Source organism: Mustela nivalis (genome assembly GCF_964662115.1).
Source record: "Mustela nivalis genome assembly, chromosome: 2".
In the NCBI taxonomy this organism is placed as follows: Eukaryota; Metazoa; Chordata; class Mammalia; order Carnivora; family Mustelidae; genus Mustela; species Mustela nivalis.
Window position 1 is genome coordinate 131929971 of NC_139021.1, and position 23005 is coordinate 131952975.

A 23005-nucleotide genomic window follows, 5' to 3' on the forward strand; every position below is an offset into this window, starting at 1 on the left:
GGCTCCATCCCAGGACCCTGGGGATTATGACCTAAACCAAAGGCAGTTGCTTAACCAATTGAGCCACCCAGGCGCCCATAACATGCCAATTAAGTTTAATTATCATCAGTTTTCATCTGTTCCCAGTTATAACTTTGGTTTAGAAAACATGAAACCAAAAGATAAACAGAACAAAACAAAAATCCAGAAAACCCATTCCATATACATACAAAGTTAAGGAAGAAAACAATATTGAAATTACTAATTCAGCGACATTTAAAAAATTTCCATTTAAGAAGCTCTCTATAAAAAGGAATAGAAAATTCAAAACAATACAAATCCTGTAAGGAAGTGAGTTATCCACAAAGAATCCACTTGAGTATATCACCTCTAAAGATTTCTCTAGAAAGTTAAGAATGATAACTGCAAGGGCGCCTGGCTGGCTCAGGTGGTAGAGCATGGGACTCTTGATCTCGGGGTCTCGGGGTTGTGAATTCAAGCCCCACGTTGGATGTAGAGATTGCTTAAAAATAATTTTTTTTTTAAGATTTTTACTTAAATTTGACAAAGAGACCGTGAGAGGGGGTACACAACCAGGGGGAGAGGGAGAGGGGAAGCAAGCTTCCCCGCTGAGCAGAGAAACCTGATGCAGGACTCGATGCCAAGATCCTGAGATCATGACCCAGCCAACGGGAGATGCTTACCGACTGAGCTGCCTAGGTGCCCCCAAAGTAAAATCTTTAAAAAAGATAAAAAAAGATGGTGCCTTGGTGGCTCTGTCAGTTAAGCATCTGCCTTTTGCTCAGGTTATGATCCTGGGGTCCTGAGATGGAGCCCCTTGTCAGGCTCCCTGCTCAGTGGGGAGCCTGCTTTTCCCTCTTCCTCTGTCACACCCCCTGCTTGTGCTCTCTCACACTCTTTCATATAAATAAATGAAATTTTTTTAAAAAAGAGAATGATACACAACTACAAAAAAATTCTGTTAAATTTCTGAAGCATCAACGTATTATAAGCTTGACTTTCTTTTAGAAGAGGAAAAAAGAAACATAGTTCCATGTTTACATATGCTCCCAATATAAGCCTTCGGGCATTTTTCCTGTAGAGCTGACAGAGTTGTCTCAAAGGTACATTCTCTCAACATCATTCCTCAAATGACTGACCATATTAGAGATAAAGTCTACAGCCACACACATAAAAATGTATTTACATAAACTTAATCACACTGGCATTAAAAAAAAAAATCACACTCTTCTCTAACCAATGGAATTAATCAGATCTTTTATTTAGGCTATAATCCAAAATAATTTGTGTGCCACACCCTTCTTTGTGTTTTGTATAAACTTCCTCATAAACAAAAGAACTCTTTCCTGCTTCTCAGACAAGAATCTCAAGTGCTGAGGGTCACTGAGGTCTGGACCACAGGTGAAATCCAGAGTTGTTGCAAGAGCTTGTGCTTTTGAGCCAGCCCAGGGTGGTGCAAAGGCTGAGTCTTCATTGAGCAATCCCATGTTATCGCCACAATCAGTCCCACAAAGACTTTAACGAGTCGTGGGGCCCCTGGGTGGCTCAGTGGGTTAAGCCGCTGCCTTTGGCTCGGGTCATGATCTCAGGGTCCTGGGATTGAGTCCCACATTGGGTTCTCTGCTCAGCAGGGAGCCTGCTTCCCGCTCTCTCTCTCTCTCTCTGCCAGTCTCTCTACCTACCTGTGATCTCTGTCAAATAAATAAATAAAATCTTAAAAAAAAAAAAAAAAGACTAACGAGTCGCAAAATAATCTGAGTGAAGATGTTTTACACAGCACCAAAATGCAGTCTCTGTGTCCTATTTTGGAAAAACTAAGCATCACAACTGCGAGAAGCACATGACCACTGGCTAGAATATTGTCCAGTTTCTTATAGCTATTTTGAATGTCTGTATCCCTTGCAAAATTCATTTGCTGAAATCCTAACCCTCAATGGTGATTGTACAGTAGGTGGGACCTTTGGGAAGTGTTTAAGATATGAGGCTGGAGCCCTCATAAGTGGGGTTAGTGCCTTATAGAAGAGGCTCCAGAGAGATCCCTGGCCCCTTCTTCCACGTAAGTACATAGCTCCAAGTCCAGGACCAGAAGAGGGCCCTCACCCAACCATGTTTGCACCCTGATCGCAGACCTACAGGCTCCACAACTGTTAGCAATAATTCCTGCTGTGGTTAAGCTATCTAGTTTTCAGTATTTTGCCACAGCAGCCCAGACTAAGACACAAACACACAAAAAACCCAACTCTGTGTCAAGAAAATATTTTTCTTCCTTAGCACATCTATATGTCAAGATACTATCAATAAACTTTCAGTCATCATTTTATACCGCTTAACTACTCAAAATGGCATGAGAGGTTACTGTAAAGTACTTTGATATATATATATGCATTTATATATATATGTATTAATTATACACCAGACAGATAATCACGCCAACCAAATAATGCCAGTTCAAGAGGAAGGATCCTGCAGTTCGTATCAACTCCCGGGAAATCAGATGTAACAAATTAGTTTCTGAATAAGTACAACTTTCAGAATCCCACAGGAAAACCAAGCCAATTAGAGGTCCCTCCGTAACTGTGGCACATAATTGGCCTCCAGCTATGCGCTCCACTGTCTCCAGGAGGAGCCCAGCTCAGGCAGGTTCCTCAGAAGCACCACGTGAGTTTGGTCTAAACTAGACCCAAACAGAAAATATATGATTATACAATCAGAAACCCTAAAGTCTTGGGGGTGCTGCGGCACCTCCCCACCAGACACACCTGACAGGAGCACAGGCCAGGGCAGCTAGGGACGGTGTTCATCAAAGTAAGTAGGAAAAGAAAAGGAAAAATTTAATAAAATGCCACCACAACAAAAAAACACAATAGCCCGCCCCTCCACTTCTCACTCAGGTTCTGGATGTTGTTGCCAATTCTCTCTCCCTCCTCTACTGGTGATGTGCGGCTTCTAGGATCCCAGGCTTTCTGGCTGGGGTCTGGGTTGCAATTTGTTCTTCTGCGAAGTGTGGGAGGCCCGGGGTCTCCAGGATGAGCCGCAGCAGAAGGCTTCAGCTAGACTGAGGGCTGGGCAGTCAGTAGGGACCCACCCTCAGGGGTGTGGGAGCCGTGCTCAGCAGGGACCCCTGGGTCTGCACCGTTTACTTTCTTTCTTTTTTTTTTAAGATTTTATTTATTTATTTGACAGAGAGACACACACACCACGAGAGAAGGAACACAAGCACAAGGCAAGGGAGAGGGAGAAACAGTCTTCCCGCAGAGCCGGGAGCCTGATGAGGGATTCGATCCCAGGATCCAAAAGATCAGGACCCAAGTCGAAGGCAGACTCTTAACAACTGAGCCACCCAGGTGCCCCTGCACCATTTAAACTCCATCATCATGAGGTCATTAATAAAAAAAACTCACACCCAATCTGAGGCTCAAACTTACAATCTGAGATCAAGAGTCGCATGTAGCACAGACTGAGCCATCTGGGTGCCCCCCCCCAAAATTTTTAAAGGTGTGAAAAGGAAGCAGACATTTGTCTTTGTGTTGGTTCCTAAATATACTACAGTCTTCTACTATTGCGAAGGCATCTAAAGCTATGAATGAAAACAAAATAGTTAAATTTGTACAAATAATGCACACTCTTTGTAAAAAGACTAGAAAATACAAAAAGGCAAAATGAAAATAAAAACAGAAAGAGCCACTAGCAATTCTACCTCCAAAGGATCACAAAGTAAGATTCTTACCAATTTGTGGTAAATTTGTGCGGTTTCTTCAGCTCACTGGTGAGCACAGGAACAGACCTCTCTTTTTAAAGTCTGTAGACCTGGTGCCCTGTGTGGCTCAGTTGGTTAAGTATCCAACTCTTGATTTTGGCTCAGGTCATGATCTCAGGGTCGTGAAATGGAGCCCCGCAGTAGGCTCCACACTAGGCGTGGAACCTCCTTAAGATTCTCTCTCCTACTCCCTCTGCCTCTTCCCACCCTCTCCCACTTGCATACCAACTGTCTCTCTTTAAAAAAAAAAAAAAAGGAAGAAAAAGGAAAAAAAGCCCATAGACTTAACTTTTATTAACACTATGCATGTTAACTCTACCAACCCATTAAAATTACTGAATTTTCCTGTAGTCACTGAATACTCTAGCTTATTTTTGCTAGAGGGAGAGGGAAGCAGGCTCTCTGCTGAGTGCGCGCGCGCACACACACACCCGCCCACCAATGCAGGGCTTGATCCCAGGACCCTGAGATCATGACCTGAACAGAAACCAAAAGCCGGCCACCTGACCAACTAAGCCACCCAGGCGCTCCTAAACCAAGGCAGCTTGTGTCTGTTCCTCTATTCCTTCCCCAATTTATAGTTGCTTCTTTAGCCAAATAATCTGGAATTAAGACTGACTTCTTATTCAGTCAATGTACCTTTAACTCACAGCACAATGAGGCATTTTAAGCTTTTATTAAGACCTATATGAAAATTCATATGAACTAACTGATCTGAGTAAAGAGACTATGTTTAAATGAGGACATCTTACCTTATCTGCATAAATTGGAACATCATGAAATGGAGATATATATTGTCCTTTTTCATTTTCTGCAAAATGAATTAGAAAAAGTTATTACTAATTTTTTGTTAACTGTATTTCCAGATGCATTAAGTACACATTTTTAAAAATATTTAATCTTTTAGAGTAATTTTAGGTTTACAATAAAATTGAGAAAAAAGATACACCCCCCCGGCACACACTTGCAGAGCTTCCCTCCATTATCAACACCATTCACCAGAAGAGTGACGTGGACATTTTTTATTCCCACACCAGAAAAACTGGTTGTATACTTTACCTTCCTAACCTCTCCAAGACTGGAGTTTTCATCCTATGCTTTCCTTAGGTGTCTAACAGATACGAGCCTCTACAATGAGGGCAGGGGCTGCCTTATATTATTTTATATCCCCAGAGTCTAGCAGTGACTGGGATATAAAAGGGGATCAAATTGTACTGGACTGATCTTACATCAGTTAACAGTTTACAGAACTAATGAAATAACTGGGCTTGGGGGGAACTTGGGGAATTATAAAACCCCACTGTCTTAAGTAATGTTCCAGGAGCCATGTTAGATTATTGTATTTCTTAAGGACAATCAAGTTCCAACAACACTTTCACAGGTAATTTCTATATTCTAAAGATTTAACTATCATGTCCAAAAAGTAATTTCAAAACTTCCTTACTATTCTTTAAGAAACCTAAGGGTCAGTCCATACAATATCCCTTCATATTTAAAAACCAAGGTGGAATAGCAAAGACTGAGCAGTGACCACCCCCTTCAGAGTCACTGGTGACTCTGCAATCCTATCCACTATCAGGTTTTGTTTCTTTGGGGTCTTGTTTTTGTTTTTAAGATTTTATCTATTTGACAGAGAGCGAGAGCGCACCATAGCACAGGCAGCGGGAGCAGCAGGTAGAGAGAAGCTGGCTCCCTGCAGAGCCCCATGTGGCTTGATTCCAGGACCCATGGTGGGGGGGGAGGATTACAACCCCATCAGAAGGTAGATGCTTAACCAACTGAGCCACCCAGGTGCCTTCCACTATCAATTTTAAAGAGTCTGGCAAATGTAACATTACAGAGGTAAAAAAAAAATCCTCTAAGGAAGGGTGCTAAGAAATCTGTGATTTTAAAAAACCCTTACAATTATGTAATTACAGAGTTGTTTCTATTTATTGTTATGTCTTAAGTCCCAGAGAATTCTATCTGATAAAAAGTTACTTTAGCCAGTGCCAAAGTCAAGGAATGGCTATGGTCTTCCATAATGGCCATCAAATATGACCATTACATAACCTAAGTAAAAACTACTAGTCTTTTTTTTTTTTAAGTTTTATTTATGTATTTGACAGAGAGAGCCCGATCACAATTAGGCAGACAGGAAGGCAGAGAGAAAGGGAGGGAAGCCGGCTCCCCACTGAGCAGAGAGCCGGATGCGACTCCATCCCAGGAAGCTGGGATCATGACCTGAACCGAAGGCAGGGGCTTTAACCCACTAAGCCACACAGGCGCCCCTAAAAACTACTGTTTTAATACTGTTTGAAGACAATTCCCCAATCATCCCTCCACCTTCAAACTCTAGGGTCACCTCTCTAAATCCCTCTTACGGAGCAATTCCAGAGCCAACACTAAATCCAGGAAAAACAGTTTAGTGAATTATTCGTCAAAAGTTCCCACACTGCCCTTAATCAACTCCTTATTTAAATTAAATAAAATGGAGAGTCCCACCCTTCCTGGATTTTACATGGTAACCTTCAGCTACTGCGTAAACTTGAGTTTACTTTCTTGCTCCTCCCACAGCTGGTTACTTTTTGCTAGGAGCTTTGCTCATTCTCTCCGTAATCCCTTTCATCCCCCTCGATCCGGCTCTTTCCTACCCTTCACACACCACACTGCAGACTTCTCTGCACCTGCCCGTTTCCTCCCGAGTAAACTGTTTACAGTTAAAACAGAAACGCCTTTGGTGACACTTTTTCGAACGCCTCCGTTGTCTCCAATAATCTGTTCCTAGAAGCTTGGCGGGGCGTGGGGGGGAGAGGGGGTAAGAGATAAAGATAACCCCGAGGTAGCTTTCCTCCACCTGCAAGACAAAAAAGGTCGTGCGCCAGGGAAAGCGGAGCTCAGCCAGCCCGCAGCGCGCTGGGCTCTAAGCGCAGCTCCAGGTGCGGACTTGGGGTGGGTCCCCCTCAGATGCCGATTCCCTGCCCAGGGGCAAAAACTTGGCACTTTCTCACTCGTGCTTCCCAGACTGACGTCACCTGTTTGACTTGAAGGGAACAGTTTTCTGTTTCACAAGGCGCCTTCCCAGCATCTGTGCTACCGGGGACAGCCCGGCGCGAGGGGCAGGAGCGCTACCGTGGGGGATCGGTTCGCTCCTCCACTGACCGCTTGGATCCCGGCCCCAGTTTCCCCGTCTGCAGAACGCAGGGTTGCATTGGACCCTGCTGGATGCCCACAAGCTGAGCTACAGTTCAGGAATTAAGGTCCTCAGGGAGTCATCCACCCCGCCCCAGTTCCTCCAAATCAAGCAATCCTCTTCCGAGGATTAGTTTACCCCCAGACAGCCTTCTAAGGTGACTTGGTGGTTTCCTTTCCCATCAGACGGTGCCCGCCCGAGCAGGACACCTGCAGAACTAGCCCGGCCCGGGGTCGGCTCCCACAGCGCGTGGGAAAGAGGAACGCCGAGCCCCGCCGTCCCGTCTGCCAGCGCGACGTGTGAAACCGGAGGGCCGGCCCAGGCCCCGGGCAGCCCAAGGAACCCTGCCCGCGCCCGGGACGAGGGGCGGAGCGCGGGCCGCAGGCTCCGGGTAGGAGGCGAGGCGAGGCCCGGGAATGAATGGGTTGGCGGGAGGGGAGGGGCCGTGGGCCACCGACACTCACTGAGAAAGACTCGGTACTCGAGGGTGAAGGGCGCGGCGCGCTCCTCGCTGCTGAAGCCGCTCATGGTGCCGCTGACTAGCCGCCGCCACCACAGAGCCACTAGCCCGCACGCGGCGCCGACTGACAAGGAGAAAGCTCCGCGCCTGCGCACCGCGGAGACTGGCCCCGAAAGCGGGGCGGGGAACCGCTTTAAGCCGCCACCCCACCCCACCCCCACCGCCCGGCCCACGCCCCGCGCAGGCGCACTCCGCCCGGCCCGCGCGTCCTCTCGCCCCAGCCCCTCCTCCCGGGCCCGCCCTCGCGGGACAGCCCCCTAGCTCTCAGGCTGGGCCACGTGGCTGGCGGCGAGCTCTGGCTCTGCCTGTGTACTGCCACCGCCCCGAGTGCTCGAGTGCTCGGGGACTCTGACAGAGGACGTGAGCTTGCGCCAGCTAGGAACTGACCGGCAACCTCTCCCCCACCGTGCACACAGGGAACTCTCACCCCCACCTACACCCCACCACCCCCACCCCGAGTAATTCCTTGTGTCAAAAGATTTCCGAAATCACATGTGTCATCGGGCGGGTCCTGCCTTTGAACTTAAAAGTGTGCAGTTTTTCGAACTTGAGGTGTATTACTGACCCCACCCCCACCCCACAATGGCTTCCTGGTGAGTAACCGGCTCTACCACTTAGTGTAAGACAGCGGGCAAATTGCTGCCAACCTTTCTAACTCACTTTCTCATCTTGGTAAATGGAGATAGAAATGGTAACTATTACGGGCTTGGGGGATGATTAACTGAGTTGATGCGTGTCAAGAGTTTGAGGAAGGGGCACCTGGGTGGCTAAGTACCTTAAGCATCTGCCTTCAGCTCAGGTCATGATCCCTGGGTACTCAGATGGAGTCCGGCATCCTGCTCCCTGCTCAATGGGGAGCCTGCTTCTCCCTCTCCTGCTCCCCCTGCTCGTGTTCCCTCTCTCTCTGCCAAATAAATAAATAAAATCTTTTTTTTTTTTTTAATTAAAGTTTGAGGAAGAGTCTGGCTCGTTGTAAACACTATGGAAGTATGACTTGTTATTTCTACCCTCCCCAGTGAAGGAAGAGTCACTGTGGCCCCTCCTTGCTCAACTCACCCCAGATCCCAGGGGGCTTTTCAGTTCTAAGCGTTGGGAAGGTCCGAGCTTGTGCTCAGAGGCCCTTGAGCACATTTCTCTCAGGCGTTAAGTTCCTTAGGGCTTGTTTTTCAGCATGTGTTTTATTGAGTCAGGCCAGACCCCAACAACTAAAGTCTGATTGAGGCTGTAGTCGGTTAATTGATTCACTTACTTCCGCACTCCTATACACATACTTTTAAAGTGTATTTCAGGAGCGACTGGGTGGCTCCATAGATTAGGTGTCTGCCTTGAGCTCAGGTCATGATCCTGGGGTCCTGGAGTGGAGCCCTGCACCCCGTTCCCTGCTCAGCAGGGGGTCTGCTTCTCCCTCTACTCTTCCCCCTGCTCCTGCTCTTTCTGGATTGCTCTCTCTCATAAATAAATAAAGTCTTAAAAAAAATTAAGTGTACTTCAAAATCTGAATTATAAATTAGGAACTGATTATTCACTAATTCGATTATGTAATAATGAATATTTCAAAGAATGCCTAGTTCGATGGGCTGGGTTCCTTTGAAAGATCTTGTTTTTCTGGGGCATTAAAGTTATATGCCTTTTTTTTTTTAAGATATATTGATTTATTTTTGAGAGACAGAGAGTGTGTGTGAGTGGGGTGGGGCGCAGAGGAAGAGGGAAAATCCTCAAGCAGATCCCCCCCTGAGTTCTGCAGAACCCAAGGCAGGGCTGGATCCCAGGATCCTGAGATCATGACCTGAACTGAAATCAAGAGTTGGACACTAAACCAACTGAGCCACCTACGTGCCCCAAAGATAATACACTTAAAAGACATTTTGGGGGCACGTGGGTGGCTCAGTCGTTAAGCAGCTGCATTCAGCTTAGGTAATGTTCCCAGCGTCCTAGGATCCAGGCCCACACTGGGCTCCCTGCTCAGTGGGGAGCCTGCTTCTCCTTCTCCTACTCCCCGACTTGTGTTCCCTCTCTCTCCGCGTCTCTGCCATAAATAAATAAAATCTAAAAAAAAAAAAAAAAAAAAAATTTATTTTGACTTAAACTTTTCTGTTTCAAAGCCATATCTACTATGGAAAATGAGATGGCCCCTGTAGAAATGAAAACCTAGTAAGATAATTTCCTAAAGAGTTACAAAGAGTGTTCCTCCCTTGTCTCCATCCAGTCTACCATTAATTTTCAGAAAGCCATGACTCACTGACCTTTTGAACATTACACCACACTGTTGTACTCCAGTTGGAATACAGGAAAGGCAAAGAGTCAAGTAGGAATTTAGTCAGAATACAATGTATACTGGAAATTAAAGGAATCTCTGCAGAGTGAACACTAAGTGGGATTAAGTTCAGGGAGTTTCTTAAGGGGATGATCTTTGGATTAAGTTGCTTTATCAGTCTTCTGCCTTTGAGCACAGGAACTAGACTTCGGGAAAAACCCAGAATCGTATCTGTGGCTAACTTAACAAACAGATGGAAATGATGCAATTGTGTTCTACGGACACTTTCCCCGTTGCCTCCTGCCAGCTCAGAGCAAGATAACAAACTCTTGCCGACCTCTGGACTTGCACACCATTTTTTATTTCATCCCGTGTGTTAGGAAAGCCCATGGATATCAACTCCAATAAAACACCACGCCCTAGCTTGGTGTTTTATTGGAGCTGATATCCATGTCAGTGCTTTAGAACTTTCCCTTGCGGGCAGTGGGGGTAAGATCCATGGGCTCAAGTGAAAGTTGTTCAGTTTCTCATGTGTCCCTGGGGGCTAGCACAGTACCTGGCCAAGAGGAGATGTTTATTAAGTCTTTGCTGGGCTAATGGATAGAGGAATTAATGAAAAGGAAGCAGACAATACCTTCTTACGTATAGAAGTTTGACAAAGAATAAACCCAGCTTTTGCCAAATATTATCTTTATTGCTCTATAACAACTCCAGTGGCACTTCTTTTCAGTCTGTATCCTGTCCTCTTTGCTGTGGCTGACTCTGGTGGGTGCTTCTAATTTTCAAGTGTTCTTTCTTCTTTGGCTTATGACCACATTCTCTTCTGACATTTCTGCTCCTTTTCTGGCCGCTCATTTCTCATTCTCCCACTTAGCATTGTCTTCACCTCTTCATCTTAATCAGCATATCTTTCTTACTTCTGTTCTCTGTCTCTAGAGGGACCCTCCCCCTAGATTATCTCATGTAGATATTTGGTGTCAACTAGACACTTGTTTCAGTGTCAACAAGAAAACCTTCAAATTTACAGCTATGTTTTATTTAATACTTATTGTGGTCATTGTCTCTGCTAGGTGGTAGGGATGTAGCATTTAGAAAGACATGGTCTTGGGGCACCTGGGTGGCTCAGTCAGTTAAGCGTCTGTATTTGGCTCAGGTCATGATCCCGGAGTCCCAGAAGGAAGCCGAAGCCGTATCAAGCCGGATCAAGCCCCATATCCAACTCCTTGCTCAGCAGGAAGTCTGCTGCTCTCTCTCCACCCTTCACCCTGCTTATGTTCTCACTCTCTTTCTTTCTCAAATAAATAAATAAAATCTTAAAAAAAAAAAAAAAAGAAGAAAGAAAGACATGGTCTTGGCCCTCAAAGAAGTTATAGTCCAAAGGGAAAGCAGACTTCAGCAAATAATTACAATAAACTCGGATAAGTAGAGTGACAAAGTACAGGACATTGCATTATGGGAACAGAGAGCCCCTACAAGGAAGTGAGTCTTAACCTATGCCTGGAAGGCAGAGAAGAGGTTAATAAGATGAAGATGACAAGGCAGAATCCAGAAAGGGAATATTAAGAGGTGAGACCAGAGAAATAGGTCAGGGTTAATTGGTGGAGGGCCTTGGAAGGCAAAATTTAGGGTCTGAACTTTTCCCTAAAAGCAATGGACAACCTAAGAGTTTTTAGCAGGAAAGGGGCACCATCAGAACTGCTTTAGAAAGTGGTTCTGTTAGCAGCTTGGAGCCTGGTTGAAGTTTTATTAAGACTAGAAGCAAAAGACCCCAGAGAAGGCTGCCCCAGTGGCCAATGTTGAAGATGCTGACCAGTCCCTGGATGTGGGCGACAAAAGAGAAGAGCAGTGACAGAGCCATGTTTAAGGTAGAATCAATGGAACTGGCCATTGGTTGGATGGAGTAGAAGATGAGGGACTAATTGCTTGAAAAAGGAAAGAAATTCTGATACATGCTACAACATGGATGAACCTTGAAGACACTATGCTCAGTGAAATGAGTCAGTCACAAAAGGACAAATACTGTGTGGTTCCACTTCCTTAAAGTACCTAGAGTAGTCAAATTCACAGACACAGACAGTAGAAGTTTCCAGGGGCTGGGGGAAAGAAGAAATGGGGAGATACTGTTAATGGTTATGGAGTTTCAGTCTGAGAAGAGAAAAAATACTTAAGGTGAATGCTAGTAATGGCCGCACAACAATGGGAATGTACCTAATACCACTGGACTCTACACTTTAAAATGGCGACAGTGAGGGTGGGGATTGGGGTAATTGGGTGACGGACATTAAGGAAGGCACATGATATGATGAGCACTAGGTGTTATACACCACTGATAAATTATTGAACACTACATCTGAAATTAATGATGTACTACTTGTTGACTAATTGAATTTAAATAAAAAAATTTTTAAATGGTGACAATGGTTTAAAAAATATACATTCAAATGTATCTTTCTTTAAAAAAAAAATCACACAGGGGCACTTGGGTGGCTCAGTAGGTTGAGCCTCTGCCTTCAGCTTGGGTCATGATCTCAGGGTCCTCAGATCAGGCCTTGCATTGGGCTCTCTGCTCAGTGAGTAGACTGCTTCCCCCCCACCTGCCCCCTGCCTGCTTCTCTGCCTACTTGTGATCTCTGTCTGTCAAATAAATAAATAAAATCTTTATCCAAAAAAATCACACAAAGTTTGAGACCTCAGTGATCAATAGTTACTCCAAAATTTATCCATGGGATGGTGTATCAGATAGGGTCCAACTGAACCAAAACTACTCAAAATGTTTAAACCAGAGTGACTTGAACACAGAGAGTCAGTCAGTAAGTAAAAGAAGAGTTAAGAAGTCAAATACAGATTAGCAACAACAGGAATTCTAGAGGGACCAGACTGGAGGACAAGGCAGCGTCACCCAAGGGAGGAGCTCAGGGCCCATGGTCAGGAACAGGGATCCCAGGGGGATGGCCTATCTGGAGATAGAGTTGGTGCTGGAGAGGCTGCCTGGAGAAGGAAAGGGACCTGTATTCTTTCCCTTCCTCATATCCTTCAGTCTCCTGATGGTGTTTCCCATTGGCTGGGCCCAGATGGAAGGCATATGTTTTAGTAAATTTTGACTAGTTGTGCTGCTGTAATAAACAATATAAAAAATCTCAGTTGCTTACAAGAATGAACATTTATTTCTTGTTCAAGTTCCCTGGTGATGCTATGAGTCACCTGTGGCTCTGCCCCATATGCCTTCTCATTTGCAGACTGAGGCTGAAGTGGCATCCCCCAGCCTGTCCCTAACAAGACCAAGAAGATAGGAAAAAGAAATGGCCAAACCACAGAGTGGGCTCATAAGCTTTTGTTTAGAAATGGTCTATGTCCCTTCCATTCACATTCAATTCACTAAAGCAGAAGGACCTTGCCTGATGCCAACAGGCTATGGAAATGTACTCCTCCTGTAGCAGATAAAGCAAATGGGTAACCATGTTGAGGGCTGTGTAATTCTCCTACAGGGAAAGAAGCAAATAAATAGTAAAAATAATATCACAGTCTACCATCTTGATCATAAATTTTCATCTCTCTCCTTTTTGCATGAAAAATATTACTCACTCTTTCTGCAAAGAGTGACACCCAAAAGTTTCAACCAATCAAGACATGAGGGCCAAAGTTTAAAGTCTCATGATAGTCTCTGCATTATGTCCTGATAGGGCTTCTCTTGATCCAGAGACTAATGAACTTAAAAGACAAACAAACATTATCTACTGCCCCCCACATCTGTACCTAATATGAGACAGTTGAACAGAATAAACACTGAATAAATACTAATATTCATCAAAAGAAAGAATGAGAGACTCACAATCATCATTGGTTCTTAGAATTCCCAAATCCTACTGGGTGTAGAAACATTCCTTGATAAAGTTCTCGTTCAGGTCCCTGGAAGTAGCCTGTTTTCCATAACTTGTGGCTGACTGGGGGGTGGAGCCGCTTTCTCAGCTTCCTTCCTGTGCACAGAAATTTGGGAACCCAATGTTGGTCTCCAACAATCACATCTTTTAACCCAAGCTGATGTGTCTTGGCTGCACACCTCTATATCTTGACCTGCTTCTAGTGGTTCTGTATGCCAATTACCACACGTATAATTCTTTTCAAGACATACCTCTCTCTGTAGGAATCACTGCTAGGGAACTCGAACTTACCAACCCTCTCCTCTGTTGGAGAGCCGCACTCTTAAGTTTCTTTTCGCTGGGTCATTTATCCACCAAGAGACTCACTAGCAGCCACTGCTCATGACCTTGATCTGGTCTCTGTCCCAAGGCTGAGTTGTAATCTCTGCTTTCAAAACAGTCAATTCGTTTCTGAGCTCACCTCTTTCTTGTAGCAGCCTGTCAAATGCAGCTGAAAACAACTAAGGCACACTCGTAACAACCTGTTTCTCAACCTTTTTGCCTAAACTCACAAGGTACTTGGTCCATGATCTGCCTTCTAATAAAGATTTTATTTATTTATTTGACAGACAAAGATCCCAAGTAGGCAGAGAGGCAGGCAGAGAGAGGAGGAAGCAGGCTCCCCGCTGAGCAGAGAGCCAGATGTGGGGTTTGATTCCAGGACCCTGAGATCATGACCTGAGCCGAAGGGAGAGGCTTTAACCCACTGAGCCACTCAGGCGCCCAACATGATCTGCCTTCTAAATGACCAAAAGCCTCACCACTTGCTCCCCACCACTCAGAAGCAATGGCACATATTTTTTTTTTTTTTTAAGATTTCATTTATTGAGGAGAGCACAAGTGGCCGGGGTGAGGTCGGGGGGGCGGCGGTGGCAGGTAGAAGGAGAGAGAGAAGCAGACTTCCTGCTGAGCAAGGAGCCAGACACAGGGCTTGATCCCAGGACTTTAATATCAGGACTGAAGCTAAAGGCAGACGCTTAACCCACTGAGCCAGCCAGGTGCCCCACAATGGCACATACTTAAGGACAGCATTCTGCAACTTGCACCAATCCTTCTATTAGTCAGCTTTTTCTAGCTAATGTTGCATTAGCGGACAGCCCTCCCCTCCATCGCCCGAAATCTCACTACATTCATTTTTTTCTCAGATTACAGGTTCGGGCTACAGATTGGCTTTGACTCTGCTCCATGTTATCTGTTATTCTAGAATCTTGATGAAGGGAACAGTTCTTATCTTGGTCTCATGGTAGAGGGAGAAGAGGAACAGCTGAACTGCACTGAGGCTCCTAAAGCTTCTAGTCAGTGTTGATATCGAACTTCACTTCCCACTGGCTAAAGTAAGCAGCCAGACTCAATGTTAAGGGGACAGAGAAGTATATTAATCTGCAGGGAGGCATTATAATGCACTTGGTAATACAGGGTTCTATACTCCTATTTCAGGGAAGAGAGTAAATAATTGGAAACAATAATATAATCTTGTATCCCTCTGACACAGGAGTTTGGGAAACCTGGTCTATAGGGATTTGCCGCCCCCCTGCCCCTTGCCCACAATACATTCAGCAGAGCAGGAGAAGAGAGTAGAGAATGGAGGGATATGACAACAGGGACTTAGGACAGCAGTAGAGCTGGGTGAAGACGTGGCTAGAAGTTACAGCGGCATAATCTATTATATAAGAGGAAAAAAATGCCCAGAATCGTCAGGAACACATAATGGAGAAAATATTATAGAGATTCTGGGGGGTGAGGAGAGACAAAAGTCCAGGTTGAGAGATCCGGTGAGTGGTTAGATATGAGGCCTGGGCCACGTGGGTGGCTCAGTCAGTTAGGTGTCTGCCTTTGGCTCAGGTCATGATCCCAGGATTCTGGAATTGAGCTCCACATTGGGCTCCCTGCTCAATGCGGAGCCTGCTTCTCCCTCTGCCATTCACTCCACTTGTGCTCTCTGGCTTTCTCTATCTCTCTGTCAGGTGAATAAATAAAATCCTTTAAAAAATTGATATGAGGCCTGGAACTGAGAAGAGAAAGACAGGTTTGCTGAAGTCATTCATTTGGGCAATTGAAGCCACGGGAGAAGATGAGACCACCTAGAGGAAATATATATAGGAATGAAATACAATTTTTAAAAAGATTTTATTTATTTATTTGACAGAGAGAATGAGAGAGAATAAGCAGGAGGAGCGGCAGAGGGGGAGGGAGAAGGAGAAGCAGGCTCCTCACTGAGCAGGAAGCCCAGTGCAGGGCTTGATCCCAGGACCATGGGATCATGACCTGAGCCAAAGGCAGACCCTTAACCAGCTGAGTCACCCAAGTGCCCCACAATTTTTCTTTCTTTTTTTTTTTTAAAGCAGAGGGCCTAGAACAGAACCCCGAGGGATCTCAATATTCCAGGGATGGATGGCAGACAAAGTGCCAAGAACAGGTCAAAGAAGCCCTGACAGAAGGATAGGAGGTAAAACAAGGAAGTATGGTGTCTTAGAAGCCAGAGAGAAAGGGGGCTGTTTATTTTTTTTTTTTAAGATTTTATTTATTTATTTGACAGAGAGAGATCACAAATAGGCAAAGAGGCAGGCAAAGAGAGAGAGGAGGAAGCAGGCTCCCTGCTGAGCAGAGAGCCCGATGCAGGACTCGATCCCAGGACCCTGAGATCATGACCTGAGCCGAAGGCATCGGCTTAACCGGTTCACTGAGCCACCCAGGCGCCCCAAGGGGGCTGTTTAAAAGGGGATGTTGGGGCACCTGGGTGGCTCAGTGGGTTAAGCCACTGCCTTTAGCTCGGGTCATGATCCCAGAGTCCTGGGATCGAGTCCCACGTTGGGCTCCCAGCTCTGCTTCTCCCTCCGACCTTCTCCCCTATCATGCTGTCTCTTTTTCTCTCTCTCTCTCTCTCAAATAAATAAATAAATAAAATCTTTAAAAAAAAATAAAAAGAGGATGTTCACAAATGGCCAACACACACAAAAAAGTGCTAATATCACTCAACATCAGGGAAATACAAATCAAAACCTCAATGAGATACCACCTCACACCAGTCAGAATGGCTAAAATCAACAAGTCAGGAGACAACAGATGTTGGCAAGGATGCAGAGAAAGGGGAACCCTCCTACACTGTTGGTAGGAATGCAAGCTGGTGCAGCCACTCTGGAAAACAGCATGGAGGTTCCCCCAAAAAGTTGAAAATAGAGCTACCCTATGACCCAATAATTGTGCTACTGGGTGTTTACCCTAAAGATACAAATGTAGCTATCTGAAGGGGCACGTGCACCCAAATGTTTATAACAGCAATGTCCACAATAGCCAAACTATGGAAAGAACCTAGATGTCTATCAACAGATGAATGGATAAAGAAGATGTGGTATATATACACAATGGAATACTATGCAGCCATCAAGAGAAACGAAATCTTGCCATTTGCAATGACATGAACGGAACTAGAGGGTACTATGCTAAGTGAAATAATTTAATCAGAGAAAGACAATTATCATATGATTTCACTGATATGAGGAATTTGAGAGGCAGGGTGGGAGGTTGTGGGGGGTAGGGAAGGAAAAAAATGAAATAAGATGGGATCAGAAGGGAGATAAGCCATAAGAGACTCTTAATCTCACAAAACAAACTGAGGGTTGCCGGGGGGAGGGGGTATGGAGAGGGTGTCTGGGTGATGTACACTGGGGAGGGTATGTGCTACGGTGAGTGCTGTGAATTGTGTAAGCCTGACAATTCACAGACCTGTTCCCCTGAAGCAAATAGTACATTATATGTAATTTAAAATAAATAAATAAAATTAATTAATTAACTAATTAATTAATTAATTTCTAAAGGGAGGGATGTCTAAGCCTTACATATAGCTAGCTGCCTTCTAGACCTCTCACTGTGGCTGGTACATGAGCATCTCTTATTCACCAGGTCCAAAAATTTTTTCTCTTGAGATAGACTCAGGTGGCAAAGTTTCAATTGCCCAGTCATCCTACCCAGAATTCCTCACGGGCCTCTCCTGGTCACTCCTTGTAGCCGTCACTGGTGGTTGCCTATCTAACACCTGTTCACTCCCCTTTCTTTTTCCCAACAGGACCATGTTGTTCAGACATGCACCCACCCACCCCTATGTAGCCATGTGTTTAGGGAAATGTGGTGCCATCAGAGCACCAGGGAGGGTCTGATTAAGTTCATCACAGTGGTTCTGTTCCCCTTGCCCATGACTAGTTTGGTTGTAATTACATGACACAATGCTGCCAATGCCGTCTAAGGGTAGGTGTGATTGAGTCTTCTGGCAAAGGTTCTCTTGCTTCTGCAAGAGCTATCCTTCTTCTTTTACACATTGTCATGGGATTTGCCAAGCACAGCTGTCTTGTAGTCCGGAGGGGACAGAGGCTGCATGTAATACCAATATACCCAAAATGAAGATGCCGAGGGGACAAATCTTGGGTCTTGACATCACTGAGCTGCTGACTTAATTAAAACTGGGTCCTTCCTGCCTTGGGTCTTTTTATGGAAAGATAATAATCTGATCTTACTAATAGTCAATGCATTATGTAAGATAATAACTTGACTTTGTTGTTGCATAAAAGTCAGTTTGATTTACAGTATTATGTTTCTTGCAGCTGAAAGACGTTCTAATGGATCCAACTTCCCATTAATCTGTCACTCCCGCCCCCAGATTAATTAGATTGGGGATTGACTCTAGTTCCAGGGGTTGACCTTGATTTGTCTAAATCAATCATTGTAATCTTTTCCCCTTTCCCTTTTCCGGAATTCCATCAAAGAACATGGAATTCAGAATGTGACATTATCCTAGCCATGGGGATTGGTTCAGGAAAGGACACCTGACTTAATATGAACCAGTATAAGTTTCCTACTTCCTTCTGAGAAGTTACTGTGTTCTCTTAGGAGAAAGTCACAGGAAGAGCTATTCAGATATTCCTTCTCTCTTTTTCTCTCTCAGTGTAAGTAAGAAAGCAGGTATGTCTGATTGCTGATCTCTGCATTCTGCACCCTGAGGAAAGCCCGCCTGAGGACCGAGTTCACACTGTAGATAGCAGAGCCAAGGAAAGGAGCCAGTGTGGTCCTTGGTGACATCGTTGAGCTTCTGGATCAACCAATAGTTTGCACTTGACTATTTTTCAAACCTTCTGTTTCAGCCAGTCGTGACAACTAGAAGTATCCTAGAATGATGGCCCATCTCACATCCTAGTAGTTACCAGAAAATACTGAATTGATCTCTCAAACATCCCATGAACGTGCTGTCCTTTCTCCAGTCCTACTGCCTTTGCCAGTCCCGGCCTATCTCGCTGGGTTGCCCCCCACATACCTCCTCTCTCACTGGTCTCCAGTTCCATTCCCCTCCGAGTCGCTCTCTACCCGCTGTCAGTATAAGCTTTAACAGAAGAAGATCTGAGTGCATCACTTCCCTGCTTCAAACCCTGCTCTCCATCTGGCTGTCTCTAATTCAAGACTTATTTCAAGGAGCACCTGGGTGGCTCAGTGGGTTAATTCTCTGCCTTTAGCTCAGGTCATGATCTCAAGGTCCTGGGATCAAGCCCCACACCGGGCTCTCTGCTCAGCGGGGAGCCTGCTTCCCACCACTTCTCTGCCTACTTGTGATCTCTCTCTCTCTGTCAAATAAATAAATACAATCTTTTTTTTTAAGACTTATTTCAAGCTTCTTAGGGAATTCTTTTCTGACACTCCTTGGCTATTCCATTGCTTCTTTGGCCAACCATGAAAGTGGTACACCACAGGGGTGCCTGGGTGGCTCAGTGGGTTAAGCCGCTGCCTTCGGCTTGGGTCATGATCTCAGGGTCCTGGGATTGAGTCCCGCATCAGGCTCTCTGCTCAGCAGGGAGCCTGCTTCCTCCTCTCTCTCTCTGCCTACTTGTGATCTCTCTCTGTCAAATAAATGAATAAAATCTTTAAAAAAAAAAAAAAAGAAAGAAAGTAGTACACCGCATGTCAGCTTTTGTCTTTTCTATCTCTGCCTGCTGCACTGTGAGAGGCCCATGTTTCCAGAGTCAGCAGACACTAGGTTTGGTGAGCATACACATACCAGATTTAAGTTTTATCTAAACTTGTCACATAAGCCTAAAATTAGGGAGCTCACCAAGAAGCTTGGTGATTTGTCAAGAACAGTGGACTGCAGCCCACAGAGCCTGAAACTTGGTGTTGATTTTCCCCACTTGCAAGATGTGGGGGCCTCAAGGACATTCTTGGGCCTCTACGCCACTCTGTTTTCCCATCTGTAAAATGGGAATACTGCAGTCATGTCGGTGGTAACATAGCCTACTGTCTCCCTTTTCTGGGGGTATGGCTATTTGCCTGGAGACTTTTCATTCACAGTAAAGATGCAAAAGAGAGAAATCTACTAATGCGATGGAAAGCAGAAAATAAACACTCAGGGCTTTCAGAATGAGTTTATTGTCTATAATTTATCGCAGAGGGAATGGAGTCATTTTCCAAAGACGTGGACTAGAGGAGAATAAAGGGGTGATTTTGACTATTAGAGGTGGCTTCAGAGGACCTTCAGACAGCACTGTGAATGAACAAAATAGTTGTGTAAAATACTCTTCCTTGGGGCTGGTCCAAACACGGAAATGTAGCTTGCCCCGTCACAAAAACAGCTTGGCTTGGGCTGTTCTAACCTCCCTGTGGAGAGGAAGACAGAGTGGGCTGGGGAGTGATTACTCCTCAAACAGAGAGGGATTTAACACAGCCCCTGGCCATGGGACAGATAAACTAATTTGCCCAAATCACTAAACTTGGGTTTTTCCACCCACATTAATTTGGATGCTTGCACATGACAACAGCTACATTTGTTGGTGACAAGGATTCAGAGGCCCAGGCACTGCAGCTAGCAAGAGAACACAAACAACTCAAGGCAAGGCAAACTCTAACCAGCCGGGCAGCTCTGGCCCCATCACGGGCTGCAAAGGCACAGGAAGCAAAAGGATGATTGCTTTCAGCCTGTGGAGACTTGATGTGAAACTGGATCAAACTAAGTTTTTACCTTTTTAGTTAAACGCCTAGTACGCCTTCCATCCCCAAGTTTTGGAATTCACTAAATGTGATGGAAATGTGGTCTTCCAGCCAAAACGGCAGCCTGGAGCCTGTGGCTGGCTGGTTTTATTTCTGGATCAAAGGGGACCTCCATCAAGCCTCTCTGTTTTATTCCAAACCTCAATTTCCCAAATACAGGAAGGAGAATCCACGGCAGCATGGGGGAGTTGCAAAACCTGTGCTTTCTGGCCGGCTAGATGAAGATGTGAGTCCACATCTTACCACCATCTAGTTATGAGCCCTTTAGTGAGTTAACTTACCTTCTCCGCGACCTGGGTTTCCCATCTGTAATATGGGAATAGTCATAAATACTTGTGTATTTCATTATGTCACCCATTCAAAAGACATTTACTGAGTGCCTCCTATGTACCAGGCAATGTCCTAGATCTGAGAATGCAAAGGTGAGTGAAACAGACATGTCCTCATGGAGCTTACGGTCTCTTGGGAGAAATATATCGCGGGCAAAAGCACTTTACTGTGCCTGGCTTTTAACAGTTTTCAGTTGACCAGAAATGTAGTTCTTGAAATTTAGTACCCTTCGATATGCATTAATTCCTCTTTCATTGATCCCTTTCCTGTCTCAGGGGCCTTGCAAATGATATTCTATCTGCCTTGTTCTTTCCTCAGCAATTCACATGGCTTTCTCTCTTGCTTTATTCACAGCTGTATACAAATGTCACCTTCCCAGAGAGGCCATTCCCAATCCCCTAATCCCCTTCTCACACATGTTCTCTTTACATATCTTGCTTCAAATCCATTCTTGATGGGCTTAAAAATCATCGATTAGTAGGGGGCACTTGGGCTGCTCAGTCGGATAAGTGCCCGACTCTTGATTTTCGCTCAGGTCATGATCTCAGGGTTGTGAGATCAAACCCCACACTGGGCTTCACGTTGGGTTCCATGCTGGGTGTGGAGCCTGCTTAAGTTTCTGTCTCTCTCCGCCTCTCCCCCTGCCACTCCCCTCTCTAAGAAAATAATAATCTATTAGTGACAAGTTCCTCTTAGATTTAGGGCAAATTGTACTATAGTCTCTACAATATAATCACATTTGGAAACATTTATAATAGATTTATGAATGACCAATGAGCCTATGAAAAGATGCCCAGCATCACTAATCCTCAGGGACTTTTTTACAAGAGTAGTACGACTAAGCGTTAGCGAGAACAACTGGAACATTCATCCACTGCTGATGGGAGTGCAAAATGGTGCAGCAGCTTCAGACAATACCTTGAAGGTTGTTTACATGGTTAAACTATACATTCACCACACAACCCAGCAAACCCACGCCAAGAGAACTGAAAACACATTTACTCTAAGGACGTTTACATGAATTCATTTATAGCAGCATTATTCATAATTCATAAAGTCATAGCTGAATAACCATCCAAATGTCCATCAACTGATGATCAGAGAAATAAAATGTGACATAGCCGTACACGGGAATACCACTCAGCAATAAAAAGAACAAAGGACCGATACACACAACACGGATCAGTCTCAAGGACATGATGCTAAATGGAAAAAACCAGACTCAAAAAGCTACACACTGTGTGGGTCCATGCACATGACATTTTGGGTGGATGTTGGGGCCGGGAATTGGGGAGAGGGTTGACTGCAGTTAGGCACAAGGGAATATCTTGGAATATCTTGGGTGTGGTGGTGCTTACACAATCAGCTAAAAGTCACCAAAGTATACAATTCAGATGGGGGAAATTTGTTGTATTCAAATTTGCCTTAATAAAACTGTACAAAATTTTAAAACATACGGATATTTATGTAGAGCAAATGACTCTGTGCTTATCTCTGGTGATGGCATTTGGGTGCTTTTTATTTTCTTCTCTTTGCTTATCTAAATGTTGTAAAATTTCCACAATGATTATGGAGCGTTTGTGTTGAGAGAGAAAAAACCGACAATAAAATGCCATAAACATACATAATTGGGTTATTCCACAAGGAAGCTATTGTCGATTCAACATTGTTTGCTTGTAATGAAGCCCATTTGGGTTACCTCCTTCTCATCTATCTTTCGTCAGTGGCACTTCTCAGGGGTGAGCTGAGGAAACGGATGCAAAAAGGTACAGAGCTTAATAGCAATGCTTTGTCCGCCCAGCTCTCGGTTTGGCTCTCACCTGGGTTTCTGGATGAATACACAGTAGACTAATGATAGGGGGCTCTCGCCCTCCTTTGCCAGCTCCACCCTCCATTCCAACCCAAATCAACTCATGCATCTTCCAGGCCCCAAGAGAAAGTCCTCAGCATAGGGTCGGGCAGACTGTGGTTTGTGGGGTCCCAACCGGACGCCTGCCTCCAGCTCACGTTGGTCTGTTGAGGGCTGCATGGC

The 23005-nt window shown here is 45.0% G+C and overlaps 1 protein-coding gene across 1 annotated transcript in view; it reads right to left on the bottom strand.

Moving 5' to 3' along the window:
• The window catches only part of PPA1 (inorganic pyrophosphatase 1), a 35276-nt gene extending 27655 nt beyond the window's left edge, over positions 1 to 7621 (bottom strand). The window contains exons 1-2 of the mRNA XM_082715593.1: positions 7394 to 7621; positions 4510 to 4568 (exon numbers count right to left, since the gene is read on the bottom strand). Coding sequence (XP_082571719.1) covers positions 4510 to 4568; positions 7394 to 7457 — 123 coding nt within the window. The 5' untranslated portion in view covers positions 7458 to 7621. The remainder of the gene's footprint in view (positions 1 to 4509; positions 4569 to 7393) is intronic.
• Positions 7622 to 23005: the final 15384 nt, after the last annotated feature.